We start from the raw sequence: 26,326 nt of genomic DNA on the forward strand, positions 1-26,326 counted from the left end.
ATTCAGACATGTTAAAAAAATTTCATCAGTTTTTGTCTGGAAAAAAGGGATGCTAAGGGTCAAATTTGAAAAATTGGTAAGTAGGGGTCGTCGGATTTTTATCTGTTTGCTAACTATTTCACAAATGTGCATGCATGAATCGTTCATTACAGATTCCTTATGTTAAAAATAAGTCAGTTTGAAAACACTTTTTAAAGACCATGTCAAGCTGACCTAATGATTAGTGTACTTGATTCACTGTTTTGGTTTCAATCTCAGCTTGAGTATTTTTTTTTACTTACAAGATGTAAACTGTTTAGAAAAAAAAAAACATAATACACACGTCTCAGTTTCTTTCCAATATTTTATTGCTTCAGTTTTTTTTAAAGGAATTTAATGTTACACTTAATACCTACGTTATTTCTGTTGATAATAAATAAGAAATCTGCATTAATTAAAATAATATTATGTGTAGTTTATGACTAGGCAATGCCGGGCAGTCTGCTAGTTATTAATAGTTACTCAATGCATCTAGTTGTAAAGGTGGTCGTAGTGGTGAAGTAGCAGTCAGATATTGGTTATGTTTCATATATTTTTCTATTTATGGAAGCAATAAAAAGCACAACAAAAACTCCATTATTAACTCTGGGATTTGATTTATTGAGTTGGTCAAAATGCTTGCTTTTTTTTTTTAATGTTATCTTTCCAGTCTACCAAAGATCGTTTTATATTCTTATTCTTCAAGACCTCGATTTAGTTTAGTGAGTATGTTGACATTAGCAAAGGAGGTTTTACATTTTTGCTTATATTTCAAGCCTTGGAATGAAAGAATAGGCAGAATATTATTTACATCTGATGCTTTTTTGCTGCAGGAAAAAAAAAGCTAAGGAAACCTGCATAAAAATATGTATATGTGGAGAATGCTGTTACAGAATGGGAATGCCAGAAACGCTCTGAAAGATTTGATTATCTTCAATAAAAACAAACGTTTATTTTATACTAAAACGTGAAACTACTCGTCTATGAAATAACAAATCTGTATAGCATAAAATTAGAAACTTTTTTAGTTTTTTTTTTTTTTTGCAATGATTATTATTACAAGAAGCACCAAAAGTGATTCCAAATTAATCTAACATATAAAGTTATCTCATCAGACTTTCAAAGTCAGACCCAAATAGCATTTAAACTGAAACCAAACTTTGCTTCTGACTAACTAATCTTCATTTGTTATTGTTGTGCCATGTTTTTGTCAGTATAATAATACACTTTGCTACAATTTATTTCAGAATTTATTTTGTCTGGCCCACACTGCTAAATATGAAACATTTTTAAATAATCACCTAAAAATAAAAATCAACGAGAGGAATAACTGAGATGTTATATTGAATATAATAATAGTTTTCTACCTTACAATTTTATTTCTTTTAAACGCAGTAGTAATAAAATAGTGGAATAATCTAAACACTTAACAAGAAAAATGAATGGAATAAATAAAAGATTCCATTCGAAGTTCCTGAGATTGAAAAGATCCACTTCAAGAAGGTTGACGGTAACATTTGTGAATATAGCAATCGAGATGAGAATAGTAGTCTGAAGAATACATATAGTCAATCCTCATGTAAAAAATTCTGAAACATGGAAGACTATTCAGATTGTATTAGTCGTTTTAGGGAAAATATTATCAGCGATTATTCTAAACTTTACTTAAAATGAATTAAGATTTTGGAAGCCATTTATGCACAGCTAAAGCCACTGACATTAGATAAAATTAATTATATTTTTACATTGCATTCAGTAAAAGGCTTTTAAAATAATCCAATTCATGTCACAAACTGCGTTGTGTGCGTTTCTTGCTTTTACATGACTAATGAAGTAAATACTGAAACAAGTATGCATGCATGTAAGGAATTTTAAAGCCAGTTAAATGTCTAATCGACAGCTTAAATTCATTGAAACTCCTTTCAAGTTTGAAAGCATCTTTTTGTTTTTATTTAATATTAAAAGCAAGTATATACATGCTAGCTGTCCCTACTCAGCATTTCCTGGGCATTTGTTTTTCTTCCATTTTTCTTTTGCTTATGTTTTTTACTCTTCCATTTGTATTTTTGATCAAATTACTAACAAGGAGACCCGACATTACCAGGAACTGAATGAGGATCAACAAATTTTTCACCTTTTAAATATTTTTCTTGTCGTCAAAATCAGTGAAATTGACCCATTTTTCAATCAAATTGATTGCCTGCTCTAATTGGAGACCCACAGGAAGAAGCTTCACATGCCTCCTTGCAATGGCTTAATCCACAATATATTGTAGTCTACATTGCACTGTAGAGAACCTACTATTGATTTTATAAAATTATGTTTATATAATGGGTTGAATTAAAGTTTGAAATGCAAAAGTCAAGTATCATGGTTCAATTGTGCTTTAAACAGAAACATTCATTTCGAATGCGCCCCTGTATTATCAAAGAATTTACCATTGATTTTATATGCTGGACCCTTTATCTTGTGTGGTGATAAAATTTCTCCAATGCACTTGTGATGTATTACTGTGTAAGGGTGTTAGCTTTCATAAAAATTGGACTATTCTTTCTTTAATCGGATTTTTTCACTTATCGATTTTTGACATTTAGTGGAGGCATTCCGATATAAAACTTATTTAAAAAAAAAAACCAGACATAAAGTACATTTGTGTAAAAAAAATTTTTTTAATCGATTCGGACGGAATCCATATGAACGAACTCGCACACAAGCACACACCAAAAGTACCTTTTATATGTAAGTAGAGGTTGTTTTTTTTAAATAAAATTGTGAAAAATTTAAGTTAATCAAACTACTATAAAACTATAACTAATTTTATAAAGGCAATAGTTATGCTGTGTTAATCTTGTATCAAGTCTCTGAATTACAGCGGTATCCAATGCTCAAAGTTTGCTCTGTTTATTTAGGTATCTCATTTGTATAGCATGCTACACCTTTCAACCTGCAAGGTTTAACCTCCTGATTTGACATCTCATTCCTTCTATTCTGGAAGATTTACGTCACTCTTGCATTTACTCTTTTGTCCTTTTTCATGGAGACCTTGATCTATCTTCATCCATTTTATCCGCTAAGTCATTCTCCATTTTTTTTTTTCAGTTTCTTTCCTCAGGTATTTCGATATTTTAAGGCTTAACCCAAGTTGCAAATTTTGAAAGGTCACAATGTTATCAACTCTTTTTTTTACTATTAACAAAATTTTAAAATGTCCGACTTCTATATGAATGCATTCCTGCAGATTAAATTATTCTTTTAATAGAAAATTAAAAAAGTTTTGATATTTTTTGGGATTTCAATAAATGATCGATTATCAGTACATAAAAATGTTTAAATATAACACACGATTAACACACACACACACACACACACACACACACACACACACACACACACACACACATTCATAAAGACTCGAGGTGGTTACACAATTTTATAAATGTAGAGGTTTCTCCCTTCAAATTTCAAAATAGTACTGGGTTGCACACCTCTAAGAGGGAATCGTTATTTTTTTTTCTGTTGTGGCTTAGTTCTTATGTGAATTATTTAACAATTTGCTTTGGCTTTATGATTAAACAAATGGAAGGTGTCATCCCGGTAGCTAAATATACATCACGTTTAATGATGGGACTGTTAATTGGAATTGAAACTTTCGATTTTAACACTTAAATGTTTCTGCTTTGATTACTGATATCAAGGTGGAAGTCGAAAATAACGTTTGAACATAATAATTTAAGATGGTTTGCATATCAAGAGGAAAGCAGTTAGACTGATAACCTAAACAAAATGCAATAAAAATTGTCTATAAAAATGGTTTCATGTTGTTAATAAAAATATTATCAAATGAGGAGTTAAAATCTATTTATTATTACACATATATTCTGAAAGAAAATATGCTTGAAATATGTAAATATGCTAGAATAGCCGAGATTTTAACAAAAAGAAACAAACAGTGCATTTAGCTCATGAAATCATGTTTTTTTTTTTTTTATGTAGCTCAAGATGAAAAAGTATTAAACGTTTTTTTCCTACTTGTTACTATGTAAACGAAATTGATTTTGACTCCAGAACGTTCTTATGCCTATACATTAATTTTCTTAAACTTTTTGAAAAAAGCGTTAAGACTGTCGTTTTTCATTTCTGTTTTCCTCTCAGTCTATTGTTATTTTCATAAGAGGTGCTCAACTGAGCTTTTATCTATAATTGATCCATCCCAACATTCGCAGCAAATACTCGTCTTATTGCAACAACTCCCTTATTACAACAATTTCCTTTATTATCTAACTGTGCTTAAAACTAAATGTAAATTCCATGAGCAAAGTTTTTTTTTCTAGAATTGCCTGTTTGTGGAACACAATAGTGCAAGGCTGCTTCCCAGTTGACTATAACATGGCTATTTTCAAGTCTAACATGAACAAGTTCCTATTGATCCGTCTTCTTAAATAATTAAACCCCACTCAAATTACACCATTACTAATAATCACAGTGTTTATTATTATTATTATTTTTTTTTAATTGGAATTCATTGAGATGAGTATTATTTATTAATTTTATTTATTGTGGACTATTATCCTCATCTTTTTCATTAGTTATTTCATGACGTTTCGGGCCAACTATTCCTCTGGCTTTCGTCAGGTGGTAACTGCAACAGATAGGAACTCTGAATCTCCAGACTGCATTCACTGCAATTACTGCCTTCCATAGTTGTCGTCTAACCATATTTTGGCCAAGTAAATAATAAAAATAAATATTGCATAAAGTTAGCAGCACAAAACAAAGGCAAAAAAAAATCTTTTCACATCATTTAAAAAAAAAATGTTCAAATTTGCATACGAATAAACAGTCGATGAGTTACACTAGAATTCTCCTCGTGGTGAAAATTGAGGTCAACATTTTTCTCTTTTTTTTCTTTTTTCTTTCAATAGGCAATCAAATTAATTTTGAAACATTACAAAATGCGTTTCGTACAGTTATTTTCAATTTCAATATAGAGACAAAAAGATTACTTACAATTGCATCGATAACTTTGCCTTGTGTTCGTTTCTGTTTTTTGTTTTGTTGTTAGACTTGTGTTTTTAGAACGTAATTACCAGCCGAATTCTTAGCTTGTAAATCCGAAGTTCTTTTAAAGTCAATTAGAATTTTATTCTTTTTCCCTTTTTTTTTTTGTGGAGTGAACCCGTGTGAAAGTCGACTCCATCGTCACCAGTCGTTATGGGGTTAAATGGTAATAAACGAAAGGAATACAGGATTTTTAGGAATGAAACATGCATTCACATAAATTACAGGCAAAGAGAGTTGAGTAATACCATTCCTCAATGTTTGGGTGTGTGCAACCGACCTGCTTGGTCGCATGGCAAACTTAGACTGCCGGGCACTAGTACTCGATATTGGAATGACGTCACCAGAGGAAGTGACGTCATGAGATAATCCATTAATCCCATGGAGGGACGTCTCCAACGTATTGTTTTGTATGTTCTTATAGCATTTATTGTTCTTTTCTGTCCCTTCTCCCTTTTACCTCATCATATAAAATAATTTTTTCCAATTCTAATCTCAACAATTTTTCCATTCTTAATCTGAATTTTTTCAAAGTTAGTGTTGTCTTTTTACGTTTTCCTGTTGTATAATGCCGGCTTTTTCTTCTCTTCTGATAAGACGCATTTAGCTTTGGAATGCTATGACCTAAAGAGGTTTTCTTCCTTTCTTCTGTAACCCTTATTGACTTGATAATGTAATAAAATTCATATGTAACTTTGTTTCATCTTATTTTATCATATATATGTATATATAGATGAATTTTCAGAATTTGAGAGAATATATATTTATTTCTATAGTCAAACAATGTCACAGCTCACAAGAGCCATGACAGCCAATAAACCAAAAGTCCAAGACTCATTTTGCCCTCATTTGTGCTCATCAGTTGAACTTATCTAAAATCAGGATTTGAAACCAAAATTTCTTGCATGCGAGCCGAGTAATCTGTCACTTGAGCAACTGTGCCACACACAAGAAAGTTTTTTACCTAATAATCAAGTAAATCGTCACCTACTTCATCTCAAACAAGAGGGTGGGGGTGATCATCCAAGAACTGAGAACCCAAGCCAATGTCTCGCAAGTAGGATTTATACACTCACTAGGACAATGTCATCCAATAAACTAACCTATGGGCAAATTAATTTGAGAATTTTTAAAATGTGAGAGATGGTATATTTTCACAGTTAAACAACATCGCAACTTTTAGAAGAAGTTGTTGGAAATAATTATAGTAAGTTATTTTGGCCTGAGAGTATCCTGTACTGCTCAAGGTCACCATTTTGTTGTCACATTTGGGTTGGTGCATCTGCTACTAGTTTCTCACTCTTAGACAGGATTCTAAAGAGAGGCGCCAACCTAATAGGTCCCACACTTTCAACTAGGCTTCATTCTCTGTCCCATCGACGAAATATTGCATCCCTCTGCTTATTTTACAAGTATTTTAATGGTAGATGCTCCAACGAACTTCAAGCCCTCAGCATAAATACCTCCGACAAACTCGACAAGCAGCCAAATTTCACCCCTATACAATAGAGATTTCTAGATGCCAGAAAGCTTTTTACGTTAATAGTTTCTTCCCTTGAACTGCTAGGCTTTGGAATTCTCTTTCCAGGTCCCTGCTTCCCTAACTGTACTCATGTTCAAGTGTAATGTAAACAGACATCTTTCTGTTGAACTCCATGCATATTATCCCTGCAAATTATGTCCCAGATAGTAGCCCTCTACATCAAAGTAGCACTGTGCCTTCTTTAAGGTGACAATGCTATATATATACATGTGTGTGTTTGTTTTATATTTAGTGTTTATATATTTTATTAAACCAAATATGTTTTCTACCTAAATTTCTTGAAAGCATCTTGAGGCATTTGCATTAGAAGAAGCACATGAATCATTCAATTTATGTTTTTTGCTGCGTTTCAGGTCTATTAGATTTTTGTCTTTGCCATTCTGCTGATTTTTGTGCACTGAACTGCGTTGCAAATGTCTGGAAGAGAGTAGAGAGAAGCATCTATTATTACTAAATGATATCCAATCAATATGCCTTTGCTGCTCACACTCTACTTTCAAAATCACCAGGTCAAAACGATTTCTTTATATTAAAGGATGCTAAACAAATGTTTATTTCTATACTAGCTGCGCCGACCCAACGTTGCCCAAGATTCATTAATTTCAAATGTTTTTGTAAATAGTTCTGTGTTCTATAAACACCCATTTTTAAGTTCAGTATTTAAACTAAATGTGAATCTGATTTTTCTTTTTAGGTGATTATTTAAGAATATCTTCATCTAAAATAAGTCTATAAAAATAAATTATAGCTAAATATGTTACTTAATTGCCAATAACATGATACAGCAATAGCCAAAATAAATAGGATAGTTAGAATCAAAGTTTGCTTTATCTGCTTAAATATTATTTAGGTGCAACTTTTAAAATCCCGTTAACATAATGCTCTTAATCTGTTTATTTATATATTAGTTGTAGCAACCTGGCATTGCCCGGAATTCATTAAGTTCAACTATGTTTTGTAAATATTTCTATGTTTTTAACCACAGCTTTTTTGGTAGATTCAGTATTTAAGCTAAATGTAAATCTGATATATATTTTTAGGTGATTATTTAAGAATGTCTCCCTCTATCTTACCAAATTGTCAGAAATACTTAAGCATTTTTAAAAAATAAACTGTAGTCAATTTTGCTATTATATTCCCAATAACATGTCACAATCATAACAAATGCAAATTGGCTAGTCAGAATCTAAGTTTTCTTTGTCAGCTTAAATGTTATTTAAGTGCAATTTTAAAAATCCAGCCAAGATAATGCTAAACATTAATCCCTAACTGTACATGAAATGGATACCATAATATTTTGTTCATTATACCTTATCATGAGAAAGGGTCATACAAAATTTCAGTCAGGTCAGCGTAGTAGTTTGAAAGAACAAAGAAAAATATGATGTAGATGCCTCCATATTATCAAGCTACCAGACAATAATAAATAAGAATAAGAAAATAATTAACACTTTTATCCTGTCATGGCTGACGGAATAAGGATAATCTACTTTTATTGAATAAATGTAAAATTTTTTAGAGGTTCCTGAGTTAAACAAGATGTACATAAAGAAATTTCAAGCGAAACGTGAAACTAAAAACTAGCTGAGTTGGTGTTGGTTGTGCCAGTCGGTATACGTCCTTGTCAATCAGTTTAACCATCAGTTTGTTGCTCTCAGTCTGAAGTATGGTTCTGTTCTGTCCTAGGAAGTCTACCTTTCTACTTCTCTCTGAGAAGTGGTTAGATTATTGTTAATCACCTGATGCGCTGCTACCGGGAAATATTAACAGAGCTATTAAGGCATTTTTTGTAGACCAGAAAGTGTTTATCTTGATGTGCTGGTTTTTAAAAACCACGCCTGACTATGTGTGTGACCTAGAGAGGAGGTAAATAAAATACATATTTGTACTGACTTGCTTCTCTTAACAAAACACAGGATTTGTTTTCAATCTGCGGAAAATCCTGCTCCCCAAAAGGGGCACTCAGGATTGGGATTTGGGATAAAAATAAAATTTCCTCTTTCGTGACTGACTGAGAAACAGATACTACACTTTGCTCCTATCAAAAAAGTTCAAATAATACATGTCTCTTTTTATTCGTGGAAATTAGCAAATCAACCTTGCGTTTATTTTCCACAACCAAGGGAGGTAATAATGTCACTTTTGCTTTCCTTATTTTATCCTTTAGTCCTCACTTTCCATGAGTGATGTTTCTGACAAAGAGGGAAGAATTGATGTTTTCTAGCCCAGAATCTATCCATATATGGTTATTGCTGACTAGTTTTTGATCTTGTGGTGTTTTTTAATCTCTTTACATCCAGTACTCTATGCTTTGTCTCGATTGGAGCTATTTCCATTAAAAAAAAAGATCTGTTTGGTCAATCAAAATTTATCTTCTCATCAATCTCTTGGCAACCAAGGGAGGTAATAATGTGGAGAAATCACCTTTCAAAATGGAATTTTTAGCCAATAAAAGTTATGATTCAATTATTGTCTGCATCAGAAATAAAAATGATTTATGACTATTTTACATTCTTATCTGTTTCTTTATCATTGTGGTGTGAGAAACTGACACAGAAATTCGGAAAAGGAAGTCTGGTCGGATTGGGTATACAAAACCCATTCGATCGTGCCACTGCTCTAGCATTGGTTAAGGAACTGAAACTGCGCCATTCCCATAACTGTGACTTTTTGATGGACTGATAAAGAAAAGCATCATCATCATCATGTCCATTTTACATACTGGCATTTATTGAAAGGCTTCTAGAAATTGACTTCCAAACTAACCTATTCCTGACCAGGTTTTATTCATCTCTCTTTCTTTCAAGTCTATTCTTATCTCCTCCCACGTTTTCTGTGCCTTCTTTACACACTGAACTTGCTATCTCAACTGTTCTACATCTACTAACCCAAGAACTCTCATCTATTCTGTCAGTGTGACCAATACCATTGAAGTCATCTGTTCTACACAATAATAATAAGATAATATTTTAAAATAATCCTTCTAAAATGACCTTAAAACTACTTTTTATATTTACATTTTTAGTAGTACTAATCATACTGTAATAATATTACTCCAGACATTCTAAACTACTGTTACCATTACTAAAGATCTGAGTTTTTTTTGTTTTTTTTTAGCTTCATATTATATAGTTTATACATCACCTTTCTCATTATTACGTCAGTAGAAATTTATTCATTTAAGATTTATAAAATATATATAATACTTGATGGCTTGTGTAATTATAAAAATTTTATTGATAATTTTACCCTGATAAACGGTTTTATATGTTGATATATTAAATTTTATAAGCTTTTTTTATTTTATTTTATTTTATTAGCAAAAGCCAGCTGTTAATTTTAATTATTTATTTATTTTTAATTTTTTTTATATCATTTTTTTTATTTTGTTGTTTTAACCCTGACTTGCTCACATATATCATATAGACTCTTCCCTATCTCTTCCATTTGAGCTGTAATAACGTTTGACTGATTATTTGCACTACAATCAACACATGCCTTAAATAAACGTCAATTAGTTTTCTTCTATCTTCTTCCTTTCTTTTCTTTTTATGTCTCCACCAGCCTTCTCTTTTATTTGAACACTTAAGGATATAAATAAGGTTTTCATTTTTTCCATTCATGTTTCTCTTTTCCCTTCATTTAATAAGGGACACAAGGAAAAAATGCTTAAAAATATATTTTTATCTTAGTATCTCTTCTTTACTTTTTAAATCAACCTTAAAATATCTGATTTGAAAATTTCCAACTATCTTGACTCTTATCAAAAATATTACAGAGGTTTTTAATCTATAATAGAGAACATCTTACAGTGGATACCTCATACCGAAATTACACCATCTAAAAAATGAGGTGGAATGAATCTTGGATCATCTGTTTCCAAATGCTTTATAAAAAAAATTTAGAATTTACCTTCAATGTGAATTTCTTCAACGAACTTGGATTCTAACAAAATCATCCCATAATTTCATATCTTTTCTCTGTTTCAACATTTATTTTCTTTATCTACGTTCCTTAAAAAGATTTAATCTTTAATATATTTCCTATGTATTTGCTGAATAGCAAAATTATTTCAAATCAGATTTAATATTTTGCTCATGACTTTTCCCTTGAAGAGATGAGCCTACATCGAAAATCTATGAGTTAAAGAAAGTATTCTGAATTGTATTCTTTGTTCAAATAATAAATTTTTATTTTGAAAAATTATATTTTTCTGAATGAAATTTAAATATATAAAAAAAAACTATTTGTTCTATTAAGTATATTGAGCTATTCCCTTGTTGGCTAGGATTGTCTTATATAAAAATATTACCCCCTAAAAATATTTTGTAATTCTTAATACCACAAGATCAATAATCTGTGTTCCTATTCATCTCAGCATTCTAAGATATATATATATATGGAATTTCCATGAACAGGGTTCCTTTCAAAGAGCTTTCTATTCATGGAATGTATTACATTCTGCAAACGTGATTATTTTAAAATCAGTGTCAACAAACACTTGTCATAACTTGTTCTCACAATAGAAGTCTTAATTAACAGAGGTAGTTTGCTCTCGCTCCATCATGACTAGGTAGAAGGCTTAAGTAATTCATAATTGTCCTGCACTCAGGATTGAACCTACAATCTCGAGAAGGCTGTCACTTAGAACTGATTAATACTTAGCGTTTATATGCATTACATCACAGATCCTTGGTAACTAGAAGATTCCAGACTTTGATAAAATGCACCTAAAAGAAATGTTGGAGATTACATTCGTCAAAACGTTGTGGGAAAATCACGCAAGTGGAGTAGAGTAGCTCAAATAATCCAAATTATCAATCCTCAGCTCATAAAAAATGTGTTATAAACTTTTTTCTTTGTATGATATTTTTCTATAGTTTAATAAACTTGTACTGTTTGACTGAATACCTAAATATATAACAAACAGCAAAAGTTTGCTGGTGCTACCAGACCAGGCTGTCTGAAGATATTAGCTTCCTGAGAGAAAATGCATCTAACATTGATGCTTTTCGTTTTTCTACTTCTTTTTGCAAAGCTTTATGTTCTGCAAAACCAAAACAAAAAACAACCAACCTTTTCCCCCTTTTCCTTCTTCCCATTTTCCCTTTCTCTTTCTATCTCCCCTACTTCCTGGCTGCTTTCCTAACTTAAAACGTACCAAACATTAATACTGTAACTCTTTTCCCTCTCCCATTGCAAAACTCATTCATGTACTGCAGGGCAGGGAAAAAAACCGTTAAAATCCACTATAAAACAACCAAACCAAACACTGCAAACTAGCGATTAAAGATACAAAGAGTTTGAAGAATAAAAACCTTTCACAAAATAAATGGATGCAATATGAATACTATTTCCCAAACAACTGGATTTGGCATTAAATAATCCAAAAAGGGTTGATATGCCATAAAACAAAACAACCAAACCAAGTAAAAGTTTAACAAATTCAGAGATACATGAATTCCTTCATTTTTAAATATAGAAAAATTTTGTTCTTAATTTTTTCTGTCTCAATTATAAGAAAAAAATATTATGTCCCATATATCATTTAACGTTTTATGTGCTAGCTGCAAAATATGCACTGATTGTCCTCTAAGCTTTATTATCTTGTGCAAGATGTGCACTTGTTTCATGTTCATCCATTCACAGAAGCTGTCCAACCATCTTTTGTCTACATTTCCACCAGCCTCCTTGTATTCCAACAACTGCAGATTTATGAAATTCACTTGCTGCTGAATATTTGAATGTGAAACTGAATCGTAAAACTATCGCAAAACTTTTCAAACCACTTCATGTGTAACATTGCTGGTCATAAACTATCTTCAGCATTGTGATAACTCATTACCGTCCCATCAGTATTCTCTGTCATCAAATGTAAAGTATTGAGATTATTTGGCCACATTAAGTATCCCTGTGTGGGGTTATTCAAAACATGCGTTTAACAGGGAACATCTATGTTTATTAACTTTTGGAAGATTAAAAGAAATTTTTTTTAATTGTAAAGGAAAATCCATGTTATTGTAAGATTTCTAACTGTGGAACTTTTTATCAAACTTGGAAATTGTTTTGTCAAACTTGGAAATTGGTTTGTCAAACTTGGAAATTGGTTTGTCGAACTTGGAAATTGGTTTGTCGAACTTGGAAATTGGTTTGTCAAACTTGGAAATTGGTTTGTCAAACTTGGAAATTGGTTTGTCGAACTTGTGAATCTGTACAGAATTTTAAACAAAACTGTTTATTTAATTTGTTAAGTCTTCTGAATATTCAAGGTTCAATCTTCTATGCAGAAAATACTAAAAATACAATTACGAGTTACTTAAGATGGCTGATGGAATGAGAACAAGCTGAAATAAGTTTCCATTTAAAATTCCATATAGATTCTCAGTTCAATAGAAAAATTCCTGAATCTAACAAAATACATCTGGAGAAGGTCAGAGGCAACATTGATCAAAACAGTGTGAGAATAACATTCCAAACGAGAACAATAGTTCGAAGAATTCAAATAATTTGAGTCATCAATCCTCATCTCACAATCTTGAAACGCTATAGTTCTCTTTTCTTTTGACAGGGCGAGCCGTTATGCTGGAACAACCACGGAAATCAGGAACCAAAGTGATCTCTCACATGTTGGCAAGCCATGGGGGTGAAATCTTCATTCACACACTCTCCATTTCCCGTTCCATCCTTGAAGACCCCCCTTCAATTAGTGAGGGAAGTGGGGGCCGAGTTACAGATTACAGAATAACGGTAAGCTCAAGAAATTGACAGATAACCTTTGCAGACATTCTCTTTTTTCTCTTGTTATCCTAACGTTTCAAACAGAAAGTTTCAACCTTCTAATCCCAAAACACAATCTTTGTTTTAAATAATGTTTTAATGTTTAATAACAATAATGATGAAACATTGCATTGTAGAATCAGACGCATAGCAAAAAATAGTTAGAAAGACAAAATCCAGTGAAATATCTGACGACTATTTAGACAAATAAGTAACTATCAAGATATTTAATAAAACTGTAAAATTACAATTAAACAATGGCTCGGACCTTTCAATTATAAATTTACATATGTGGAAGAAATTGAATAAACCGTTTTTTGTGAAAAACACCAAAGTCAACCCAAATAGCCACTAGCAACATGATCCGTTTATTGGAGAATTCTATGTGAATTTGAACAAAACTATTAAAATGTAGATAGTGTACAGTCTAAAAGTATCTGTTAATCATATTCGGATTAAAGTGGATGAACTTGGGAATTCATCAGCCAATATGCTAAATCAGAAAACATGTAAGCTGCAGAAAGCTAAAGAAACGAAGATGTAACGTATGAAATCCGTTTGGAATGAAGGTGTTTATAAAAAACTGCAAAGACGTATAAAATGAAGGGAATACGGCCAATCATTAAAAAGTATAACTTGTACAATTAAAATATGTTGAAAAATAATGAACGATAATTAAAAAGTGAGCAAATCCAAAAGAACTGAACCCGGCATTCTGTTGTCATATTTGAATCACTGCCGCATGTAAGGAATGCATTTGTAATTTGCTTGGCACCACTCTTTTGTCTTCTTCACACTCTCTCTATCACACAAATGAGATGTTTTTAATGTCAGTCATTTCTATAAATACTGTTACGACATGTATTCTTCAGAATTATCTGGTCTATTCTCTGCTTCCTTTGTTTCAGCTCATTTGAATTTTGGTCTTCATCAATTCACTGTTTTGATACCTCATTGTAATACAGTTTTCTATTCAAATAGCTTATTCCCAGGAACTACAGACTCAATGTACTCTCTTCCTATTGTTTCCCTCCTAACCAAGGTCAATAGGCATTCCCTGTCTTTATGATAATCATCTTTCATTCTTTTTGTTTAACTGTTTTACATCAAGTGGTTTCATGCTTTGTCTGGAGCGATTTCCATAATATTTTTTTAATTCCATAATCAGGATGATGCAAGAGAAGTGTGTGTGTGGAGAGTTACCAACAACTTTTTAACATTGTGTGCAGGAATGCTTTTAACGTGAACCATGATATAATTTATTTGGATCATTCAGAATACTGTTCTATTTTTAGACGTTATTCTCACAAATGTATTCTCCAACCTTTTTCCTGTACAACTTGTCAAATTCAGGAATCTATATGAAATTTAAAACTGTTTGATCTAATGCTCTCGTTTCATTAGTTGTGACCAGGTGGAAGTCATAAGTAATTCTTAATTACATTGTTAATGTCATCCAACGTCCAGAAAACTATCACCTATAACTGATTAAACTTAGCACTTTATCCAACTATTTAAACGATGTGTAGCCTTAATATTTATTCCAATGTTGGACATTCATGTCTGTAACCATTGAACATATATTCACTGGCTGTTCAGGTTACTTTCGAATAGACAATATGGAGGATTTGTTTAACCAAGTTCATCTAGACTCTGCTTCAACTTGTCATATTTTTCAAAGAAATAAACTACATTATCAAAAAATGGCAATCAGAACACAGAAGACCAAGGAAGTGAGGAGGTAGTATTAGTAAGAATACGACTTGGTCATACTCACTTAACTCAATCATATCTCCTGAGGAGAGACGAGCCTCCACGATGCTAGTCACCTTTCACCATTGAACACATACTCATTGCTTGTAAAGATTTCCAAGAAACCAAACAAAAATAATACCAAATAGATAATATAGAGAATTTGTTTAGCAAAGTTCATGTAGACAATATCTTCAATTTTCTGAGAGTCTTTACAAGAAAATTTGAAGAACACAAAAATAGTCCTACCATTGTACATAAAAAATAGAAACTCACACAACCCAATACGATCGTAAATAACTTACATATAATAAACCATGATGATAATATATATGATAATACGCCTTTCGTGTCAATAAATAATGTAACTCGATTGATATGCTGTTAAAAAGCGATCAAATCGTCAGAATAACACTTGAACAAAGCAATATTATTAATTTGAATTTATTGTTATTCAATACAGAAGGCGTTCAAAGCAAATGCAAAAGACAGATAAGCACAGATGAAAAATAGGTTTATTGTCTGTGAATGAAATGTACATGATAAAAGCTATGAAACAAAATAACCTTGAGAAAAGGAAATGAAATTGGTTTTGGAAATAATTACATTTTGATTCCATGTCAAATCATCAGACCCTGTTACGCTCACCTCTCAGATTTTCTCTGAACTTTCTCCAGTTTTTGTGATAAGTTTGGGTTTAGGTATCCTCTAGTGACATGTCTCAACAAAAAAAAAAAAATCATTTTTCAAGTTAAATTCTGAGCTAATGGAGAAAGAACATCATTTTTAGATGAGAGAAAGTTTCAAACATGTAAATATGCAGAAAAAGGAAATTCTTCATTTACCAGTCGTGCCACTTCTGAGAATTGATGGTTCCACACCCAAATCTTGGCAAACACATACAATAACTGAAAAACATTTAGAGTTTTCAAGTGTGATTTTTGGATTCCTTATGTAAAACAAAAATGTTATTGATTTTCCACATTCTAACTATTCGAGATGTAATTTTCAAATGTTATGATTTTCAGGATTGTCTAGTTGTTATGATAATAACAACTGAGGAAAGCTGTGAGAAAATCTGAGAGATATGAGTGAGATTTTGAGATACCTTTTTCTTGTGGATGACAAAGATACAAACAAAATATCAAAGTACGAGTGTAAAGGAGACAATGTTCTGGTTCTGAGCAGCAGTAAGTAATATGAACATGGAAATCAAAATGTCCTTGAGCATGATGTTTGCATGAAATGGAACAATTTAAGATTACTTAACCATCCACTAACCATCCACATGAAAGTTGTAACAGAAAAATTAAAGAATCTTAGAGAAATGAAATCGTAAAACATCTAATAAACTCCCCTTCCCCCTCAAAAAGCAATGGCATCAACCTCAACTGATATTACACAGCATCGGCATGAAGGGTCAAGAAGATTGGAAAAACTGAAGAGGGAGAGCACTAACCAGACCTCCACTGGAAGTGTGCGTAAAGCACTTGAACCTTGGGGAACATCATTGCTATTAAAATCCCAGAGAAGTTTAATGGTAAGAAACTTCTGTGATCATATATAGCCATTTGCTATAGTTATCGAAAGAGGTAGAGAATGCTTAAAATTTGAGAGACATATCACTCAGAGTCCAGGGAACACCACCAATTATTTCCAGTGATCAGTGTAAACATTCCATGTGAGTACATAAAAAACAAAATTGCAAATACAGAGTTGAAGTATTTAAAGCTGACAGAAAATTAAAAAATGACAGATCACAACAGAATAAGTAAATGCAACTTGCAATAACACCTCATTCGTCAATAAACCAATGTATTACTGAAGCGGGTAAATATCTTTGATAATATCGACTATGAGTGATTCTTACATCCAACATGGAAAGCAAACATTCGACATTATTATTTATTTAAAAAAATAAATCATTTAAAAAATGAATATAATTTATTATTGAACTCTACGGTCGATTTTAGAGTTAAGCCATACCCACTCCCATATCTTACACACACACACACACACACACACACACGCACGCACGCACGCACGCACGCACGCACGCACGCACGCACGCACGCACGCGCGCGCGCGTATGTGTGTGTGTATGTTAAGCAATGGATAACCCTCTTTCAGATAGCAAGTACATTAGATAGTGTTAATTTTTACAAGAGTCGGACTAAATACAAGTAAAACCTTGGTTTTACTACCTATTTCTTTCTTTCACTCATCTTTTGTTTTTAAATGAATTTTTAAAACAATTCCTTGAAGCAGTTTGTATTACATTTTTAGGATCGTTTTCATAGTTAAGGAGTGCACACTCCAATGTTCAGCCAACCATAGTCTTTTTAAAGAATTCCTTGAAGCAGTTGCTAATATTTGTAGTAAATGAAAAAAAGAAACCTGTTTTGCAAATTTATATAAACAATTCAGGTCGACATTAGTGTTGCGCATCTTCGTTTCTTTTTACCGATTTTTTTTTTTTCAAGACCAAGATTTCTTTAGGCGTCTCTGTCTACTTGCCGTATATTTAGTTCTAGAGAATAATGCATTTTCTCTTTTGTTCTGTTTTCTTTGTGAAATGATTCAATGGCAGAATTCTTCGTTTAGTTGGTCATCCCCTTACGGCGGAATGGTTTGCGCTTTGGTTAAACTCGTCTCTCTCCCAACACTTGCGGATGTAGGTAACTCCATCATGTGTTTGCGCTTACGTTAAACTCTGTTTATGCCACATATGAGGAGTGTGAATACGTGGATAACGAAGTGTATATAAACATGTTTTTCTATCTACTATTACATAAAAGGAACTTTATCTGTGCATGTGCGAATTCGTTCCTCATGAACATTGAAACAGATGGATCGATTTTTATGAAATTTCACACAAATGTACTTTATGTATCTGGCGGTGTTCTTAGATAGGTTTTGTATCAGAATGTCTTCAATAAGTATCAATAATTGAAAAAATTCAATGAAAGATGGAACAGGCGATTTTGACTAAAGTTAACACTTTATACAGCCTAACATCACAAGTGCATTTGAAAATTTTTATTACTGGACAAGCAGAAAAGCTTGGCATATAAAATTAACAGTAGGTTCTTTGATATAACAGGAGCGCATTTGAAATGAATGTTGCTGTTTAAAGAACAATTGGACCATGATACTTGATTTTTTCATTTTAAACTTAAAATCAAACCATTTTCACCACACAAGCAGTAAGGCCAGGTATATAAAATTAACAGTAGGTTCTTTGATATGACAAGAGCGCATTTGAAATGAATGTTTCAACTAAAAGCAAAATTAAATCATGATACTTGACGTTTAGATTTTAAACTTTAATTCAAGCCATTATATACAGAGTGTCCGTAAAGTTACTATACAGTCTTACAATCACGAATTACATCCTGTGCGTTTTCTGTTTTCCAATATCGCTTCAAAATAAATTTGCGCTCTTCCAAAGTTAGCTTGCGTGGCATGCTTGATTAAATAAACCTGTAACAAAAAAAAATATTAACTATTAATACAAATATAATACAATAAAACAATAAGACTGTATAGTAACTTTACGGACACCCTGTATAAAAATATTTTATGAAATCAATAGTGGGTTCTCTATAGTGACAACAATGTATTGTGGACTAAGTCGCTACAGGGAGGCATGTGAAGTTTTTTCCCAGTGCACCAGGATGAGTCGCCAATTAGAGCAGGCAATCTATCAATTTGATTGAAAAATGGGCAATTTTACTGATTTTGATGACAATAAAAATATTGGGGTGTGAAACATTCATTGATCCTCATTAAATCCTGGGCTACGTCGGGTCTTCCTGCTAGTAATTTTATAGAGATAAGAATTGCTCTATTATAAATTTTGAGTTACATTAAGTAATATATTTTGAAAGAATCGGTGCTTGACGTGAGCATTAATAGTATGCATGTACTTAGTAATATTTGTAGAAAATGTATTCTTACCAGCAGATTATGTAACATGGTTTCTTTGACTTGTATTTAGTTCGACTCTTGTAAAAATTAACACTATCTGATGTACTTGCTATCTGAATGAGGGCTATCCATTATTTAACACACACACGCACACATATGTGTGCATGTATGTGTATAAGATATGAGAGTTTATTGGTGACAATATGGCCAAGAAGTAAGTTCCTCTGTGAATTTTACTATGTTGACCTTGAACTTTGACCTAATTATTAAAAAAATTAGATGACTTCTAAGTTGGATCATATTTTGACCAAGTTTGGTGATGATTCAAGTGCTATGCATACTAGGTGCTACACAAACACAGATTCAATCAAATACATATCCTGTTTAGTGGAGATAACAAGAGTATCCATCCAAAAATAAAATGGTGTCCACAGATTTTTAGAGTTTGGTATCTTTGGGGCATACCCTAAGAAAATAAATAATTTAATACAAGCTACTGAAATAACAAACACAATGTAACAAAGAAAAAGAGTTTATTTTGGTGAATGTCCACAGGGAGATATTGTTCCGGACAAACCTAGCCTTTAGCCACCTCGTGCTGTCATGGTAGTTATTTTCTGTGGGAATCATCGATACCAGATTAGGGGCAGAGAGTGAGAGAAAGAGAGAGGAAGAGTCCAATCTGGTTGGCGTCTCTCTTGGTAAGAAAGAGTTTTTTCTCTTCAAACCAGAAGCTGTCAGAGTTCCCTAGGAGAGAGAAAGGATCAATGTGCCACACCCAGTATGTGACCGAATCACACAGGGTGAGGCATTGATTCGCAAGGGAAAAGTTTGTTTCTGCTACATATGCGTCTACACACTCATTCTTGGAGAAAGTGTAAATCATTTGAATATTTCCTATTTCATCTCAATAAAATATTCCGTGTGAGTTTATCAATGGAGTCACTCAGCATTCATGTATGCATTCGTATAATCCAAACAGTTTGATCTATATTTTCTCTGAGAGAAATCATCACGATTTTCTGCATACTTATGTTGTTTGGTTGAGAAATGGTCACTGTTTTCCACCATATTTCAGTCGTGGTGGTGTGGGGGGTAATTATTATTTATTATCAGTGAGAGTTTGAATAGGAATATTAATTGTTGTAAATTGGTGCAAATTTATATGGTGGGGCTTGAAGAGACCAGCATATTGATCGGATTGAACCTTTCTTACCGCCCATCTAGCCCAGGTAAATTGAAGATATGGACTGCTCAGCCACCATGATCTTGTCCTTATATGCATCATGGATTGCCAAGCACAGCAAACAGTTGGCTCCATTGAAGTAAAATAAAAAAAGGGAGGGCAGAGAGAAAGAACAATGTAAGAAAGAGAGAGGAAAATCTTGTTTTTGGCTTTACAGAACATGATTGAGTTATGCAAATCTAAAGAAAGCAATAACATCAATGTTTGGTGCATTTTATGTCAAACAATCTGATCTGGTAAAGGTATGAACATCTTCCCTCGCGTAAAATTAATTTGGCTTGTTTTACACATTTAGATCATTTAGTGTTGACGTCATTCATTTTCATGAACGAATTTCATGCTTGAAATTCAAAATATTTTTTTAACATTTAACCGATTCAGACTTGCAGATCAATTTCTTTTATGTGTGTAATATTTCGTAAGTAAACAGTCTGAAGTTGATTTATCTTATATTATTTATCCATAGTTTAGTTTATTCAACTTACAGATATTTAATTATAAGCCTTTTAACCCACCGACTCCAAAAAGAACATTATGATTTCTACTTTCATTAAATAATTCCTTCATAGTAAAAATCAACACACTCTACAGGGTGGAACGATAAATTTGTCGCCCGAAAGAAAATAACATTACGGTTTTATTTTAAAAATTTTATTGAAAAAATCAATTCAAGTAACTTACTTAGATAGTAGAGCTGACATCTATTCAATGTAGCCTCAATCACTGCCTCAATATGAGTCCAGAACTGGGAGCATGCATTTTCCACAAGCACCGGTGGAAGCTCAGTGAATACTTGGTGGATGGCAGCAATCAAGCTTGTTTTGGTGTTGTTGGAGGTTATGTTGGTGATGTTCTCAACACATGACCAAACAAAGTAGTCCTGCTGGTTAAGGTCAAGGGAGGAAGGCAGCCAATAAGAGAAGGATACAAAGTCGTAGCAAGTCTGGGTCTCTTTTGACTTTTGGGCCTGCCGAGTTCAGTTTAGTATGTGTATGTATTTATATATTTTCAGTCCAACAATTATTTTCTTCTGTGTTTATCCTGCAAAGTGAGACCACATTTTCATGTTTCTTCCTGTTTCGTTCATCACCAGTGCTACAAGGTTGTATTCATCATGGTCTCTGTTCTGAGAGACAGTGGTCGCTGCAGGTGTATATGTGAAGTAATTGTTGCATAATTTCCCACCACAGTACTCATGAGTTGGTACTGCCTAATTAGAAAGAACATACAGCACCTGGTATTCCTAAATGGTCACCTATTTTATGACTGATCAGGCTCAATATTGCTTAACTTTGGTGATCTAATGGGAACTTGTCTGTCAATGTGATTATGCTTTAAGGTTCTAGTACAATTCAATAGATCTTACACATGAGTCGATCATTGATGCATGGATCATAGACAGTATGGCATTTTTTTATGCAGTTTGATTTGAGCAATGATTTTATGAAGAATCCTGCAGTTGCTGTTGTTGTTAACTGAGTTCGACTTCAATATAGAACTCACAAAGATTGTGCCTCAGGATTGTCTGGTCTGCATGAAATCCTCTTCAGTGGCCACGACTATTCATTAACATGCAGGTTTTTCCCTTGCCACTAAAAGCAGCAAAGCTCAGCTGTAGCATGTGTAGTAGAGGAAGCTTTAGCCCAGAACACACAAATGAATCATACAGAAGCAATCTTACCATTTTATCCCCATTAATCTGCAGTTCCATGCCTGATATGCCTGCTTACCACACACAGTCTGATCCTAATATAAGAGTGAATGTGAATACTTAGTCACTATCCTCATGTCCAAGCTTTATCTATACAGGATATAGCCTGGCACAAGGATGGTTCTCTCTACAAGTAAACCCTGACCAAATTCAAAATAGCATTCAAATCCCAAATAAGATCCTATTGGTATGACTACCCAAACTGGCTTATATGTGGAATGTTGCATGTTATCCAAGTGACGTTTGCTCTAATAACAGCAATAATTTTGATACAGAAGCAGACTAGATGAATTCTTGTTCTGGAATCTGGTAAGACCAAGTGATTACAAAGAAATATACTATAATGTACAGAATATTCCAAATGAGCCGTCTATTTTGAAATCTAAATTAGTATCAGGGTGGTTAATTTTGTGCCACCCTGTAGTTAACTTGTCAAGAAATTCATGATATTCGCAACTTTACTAACTCAACGTCTGAAAATATCCATGTATTTCATATAGAGATCAAGTGTTAGCCCCAAGAAAGGGTGCCCCTTTGATTTCTGATAATTTAAACTAAAGTAAAATGAAAAAATAGTTCTAACACTGACTCCTCTCGGATTTTTACCTGTTTTACTGTTGCCTTAATATCACTTGTCATGCATGGCCTTATTCGCAACTGATGTACCAGAGAGTCTTGACCCTAATATGTTTCTACCACCCATACCACGTTGAGGAAGGGTTGGATTTCAGCGGGGGGAGGGGGTGCAGTTGCTGTTGCTAGTTGAATAGCAGTATAGCCGTAAGTAATTTCCATAGTAAAAAACAAAATATTCTTTGATGCTTTTCTCCTGCATGTATTGGGAACAAGTGAAAATAACAGGAAAACTCTTTGATATAATTACATATCAGGTAAAATTATGAAAAATTATTAAATGGAATTTTAATTAAAAATTATAAACTAGTTTTATCATGTTTTAGAAATCATGTAAAGCAGGGGGAGATAAGTCAGTTTGTCATTGAACCAAATAAGAACCCATAGTGGATCAGCGAAATACTGAACTTCAATTTGATGATTGTTTTGTAATTTTTGGTGAGGTTACTTATTTTTACATGATATGTGAGTATGTTTTTACTTGGAATGCAATTTTCACTTGTGCCACATATTTTGTAAAGTATCAATTTTCGTTTATGAAAAGTTTATTAACTTTCAAGGTTTTTTTTCATGTCTGCATTTTTAGATATATTTTTTATCTTACAGGATTTTGGAGAGTTCATGAAAGAGAATCGTTTGGCGCCTATTTCAGCTAATCCGTTAATTGATGATGTCCTTCCAATTGAAAGAGGTACGCAATATTTTTTATATGAAAACCAGGGTATTATCATTGAAAATTTGAAGGTTCTACTTATAGACACTGGCGATAGGAACTGACTTATCAAATGGAGCCACATTCTGCTGGCAACCAATCAGAAACCAGAGTTGCTCCATAAAAATAATGAATCTTTAGCATTCCTGCACATAATTTTTTTCATGTCAAGATGAGAAAGATTTTTTGCCCTTTGCCTCAAAAATTATAAAGTCCTGGACCTGTACAGAACAGTTACCCACTAAAAATTCTTTATCTCTAGGACTTGTACAGAATAGTTACCCGTCAGAAACTCTTCTGAAATTGAACATGGCTTTCCATTCAAGATATATATATATATATATATATATATATATATATATATATATATATATATATATATATATATATATATGAAAATTCACCTGTCAATTTTTATATAACTTCACCATCATAGATGGTGCGGTTATAAAAAATGTGGCAAATGTATAAAAAATTCCCGGTCTTGTTGTGGAAAGTGAGAGTAGAAAATATTGTAAATATGACTTATTTAGGGAAGTGACTCTTCTTGGAAATATTAGGAATTTATGATATTGAATAAAATCGACTGGTAATATTCAGAAAATATACATAAGATATTGGCAGATAGTGTGACCATATTGAATTTATATGTGACGTATGTGTTAGTATTGCTATGTTTTTTTCTAGAGGGGAAAATTGTCTCTCTTTTAGAAATATATATATATATATATATATATATATATATATATATATATATAATACAATTAAAAGTATTTTTCTGCACCCACTACTGAATTTTTGCCATAACTGATCGTCTAACGGTGCATGAATAGATGTATTTTTTCTTTGATGATTGATTGTGTAGATTGATAGGTTGTAATTGAATTTTAAATTGATTTTCTTCAATGAATTTGGCAATTTACTGGGAAAAAGCGAATATTGTTGCTTTTCCTTCTTTTTAATCTAATATGATCCTCTTCTATCTCTCTTCCTCTCTTGTATGTATATGTGTGTGTGTATATATATATATATATATATATATACGGTGTCTAAAAATGTACTCATGTTTTAACTGTTATCAGTGTTGTCTGGTCATTAATTCGAACAATTGTGAACAATTTTTTTCAGTTACATTTATATTCTGAACTTGTCTCTGTGTATGTGTGTGTGAATGAGTTTCCTCTGGACTCCGAAACGACTTGACCATTTTCTTAGAAATATTCATGCAAATGTACTTTGTGTCTGGGAATGCCTCTGTTAAATATTGAAAATCAAAAAAGTCCGATAAAAGAAGGAACAGTCTGATTTTAACCAAAATTAACACCCTTATACAGTCGAACATTTCAAGTGCATTTGTGAAGTTTTATCACCTCACAAGCAGACAGGCATATAAAATAGTAGGTTCTTTGATAAGACTGGTGCGCATTCAAAATGGATGTTTGTGTTTCGAGCACAATTAGACCATGATCTTTGACGTTTGCATTTTAAACTTTAATCAAGCCAGTATATAAAATAATTTTATAAAATCAACAGTATCTTAATGTAAACTACAAGCTATGTTAAGCTTTTTCCTGCATGCACCTAGAGCAGACAATCAATGGATTTGATTGAAAAACGGTCAATTTCACTGATTTCAATGACAAAAGTATTGGAAGTGTAGAACATCAGCTGCTCCTCATTCAGTCCCGGACAACGTCGGCTCTCGCTGCTAATATATATGTGTGAGTGCATGTATGTGTATAGACATCTTTTATGTTTCTACCTATATATATAAAATGCTCTTTGTGTGTATCTGTGTATATATCTCATATATATATATAGAGAGAGAGACAGACGGACAGACACAGAGGCAGATCTACTTATATATAAAAAGCACTATGTGTGTGAGTTCGTTCCTATGAGTCAAATACATCCTAAGATGGAGTACTATTGCCACGTCAGGGAAAGTGTTGCTCAAAACAGCCTCTCCTGTCTTGACAGAGTACAAAAGCAGCTTAAAAATTTAGTGCCCAATTCCTCTTCTACTCCCTACAAGCTCTTTATCACAAAGAAACATTATTACTCTTTCTCTACCTGATAATTATTTTCATGGCAGGTGCTAATCTATGGTCTCCCCTATAAAACATTTTACAAACAAAAACTCGATCTACAACCACTTTCAATAGTTCCTGTTTCTCCCTCTGTTTACCTAAAACTAAGAGAAGCTTCCATAAGCAAAGTTTCTTTCTTAGAAATGCCCTCTGTAGGAGACAATACCACGAGGCTGCTTCTCACCTAACTACAACATGGTCGTTTTCAAGTCTAGTGTAAACAAATTCTTATTGAACTGTTCTCTTAATCAAATTTTGCCCAGTTTCAACTATTGATATCAATTATAATGGTGTTGTTTCACTGTCAAACTCATTTACTCTTATCCTTGAGTGGTATTTGGGCCTTGATAAATGACAATTCATTAATGCAAAAACAAACAAAAAAAAAAGCTGTACCACAAGTAACCGGATTTGTTAGAAAACAGTTTACTAAAATAAACCTGCTTTTATTTTACTTATTTATTCCTACATGAAAAGGACGTTTCTTTTTTTTTCATCTTCTTGACACATCTCGCTGATTAATTTCTTATCAACAAAATCATAATGGCCTCCTGAATTTGCTGTAAATTTTTCATTGCATAACAAATGCGTTTCTTCTCTTCTAGCCAAAAAACGTCTTGAAAAGTTGACAAGGTATTGGCCGATGGTAATTAGTGACACATTAATCTTCAACATGAGAACTGTGAGTATTTTCATTTTCTTTTTCAAAATTATTTTTTTCAGATGAGATTTTCTGTCCATCGGTTTGTCACACTTCATTTGTCTGTCACTAAAAGTGGTTTCTTGTTTCAAGTGTCTTCCATGAATAAAACTGTTGCACCTACATCTTATTGTTTATTTGTAATCTGCTTTGCCT

At 32.6% G+C, this 26,326-nt stretch overlaps 1 protein-coding gene across 1 annotated transcript in view; it reads left to right on the plus strand.

Moving 5' to 3' along the window:
* LOC145243682 (integrator complex subunit 13-like) overlaps positions 1-26,326 on the plus strand; it is a 1,170,185-nt gene that overhangs the window by 1,035,862 nt on the left and 107,997 nt on the right. Inside the window, exons 10-12 of the mRNA XM_080106736.1 lie at positions 13,188-13,366; positions 23,275-23,359; positions 26,076-26,152. Coding sequence (XP_079962862.1) covers positions 13,188-13,366; positions 23,275-23,359; positions 26,076-26,152 — 341 coding nt within the window. The remainder of the gene's footprint in view (positions 1-13,187; positions 13,367-23,274; positions 23,360-26,075; positions 26,153-26,326) is intronic.

The sequence above is a fragment of the Euprymna scolopes genome, chromosome 22 (assembly GCF_053919585.1).
Source record: "Euprymna scolopes isolate OS-2025 chromosome 22, ASM5391958v1, whole genome shotgun sequence".
NCBI lineage: Eukaryota > Metazoa > Mollusca > Cephalopoda > Sepiida > Sepiolidae > Euprymna > Euprymna scolopes.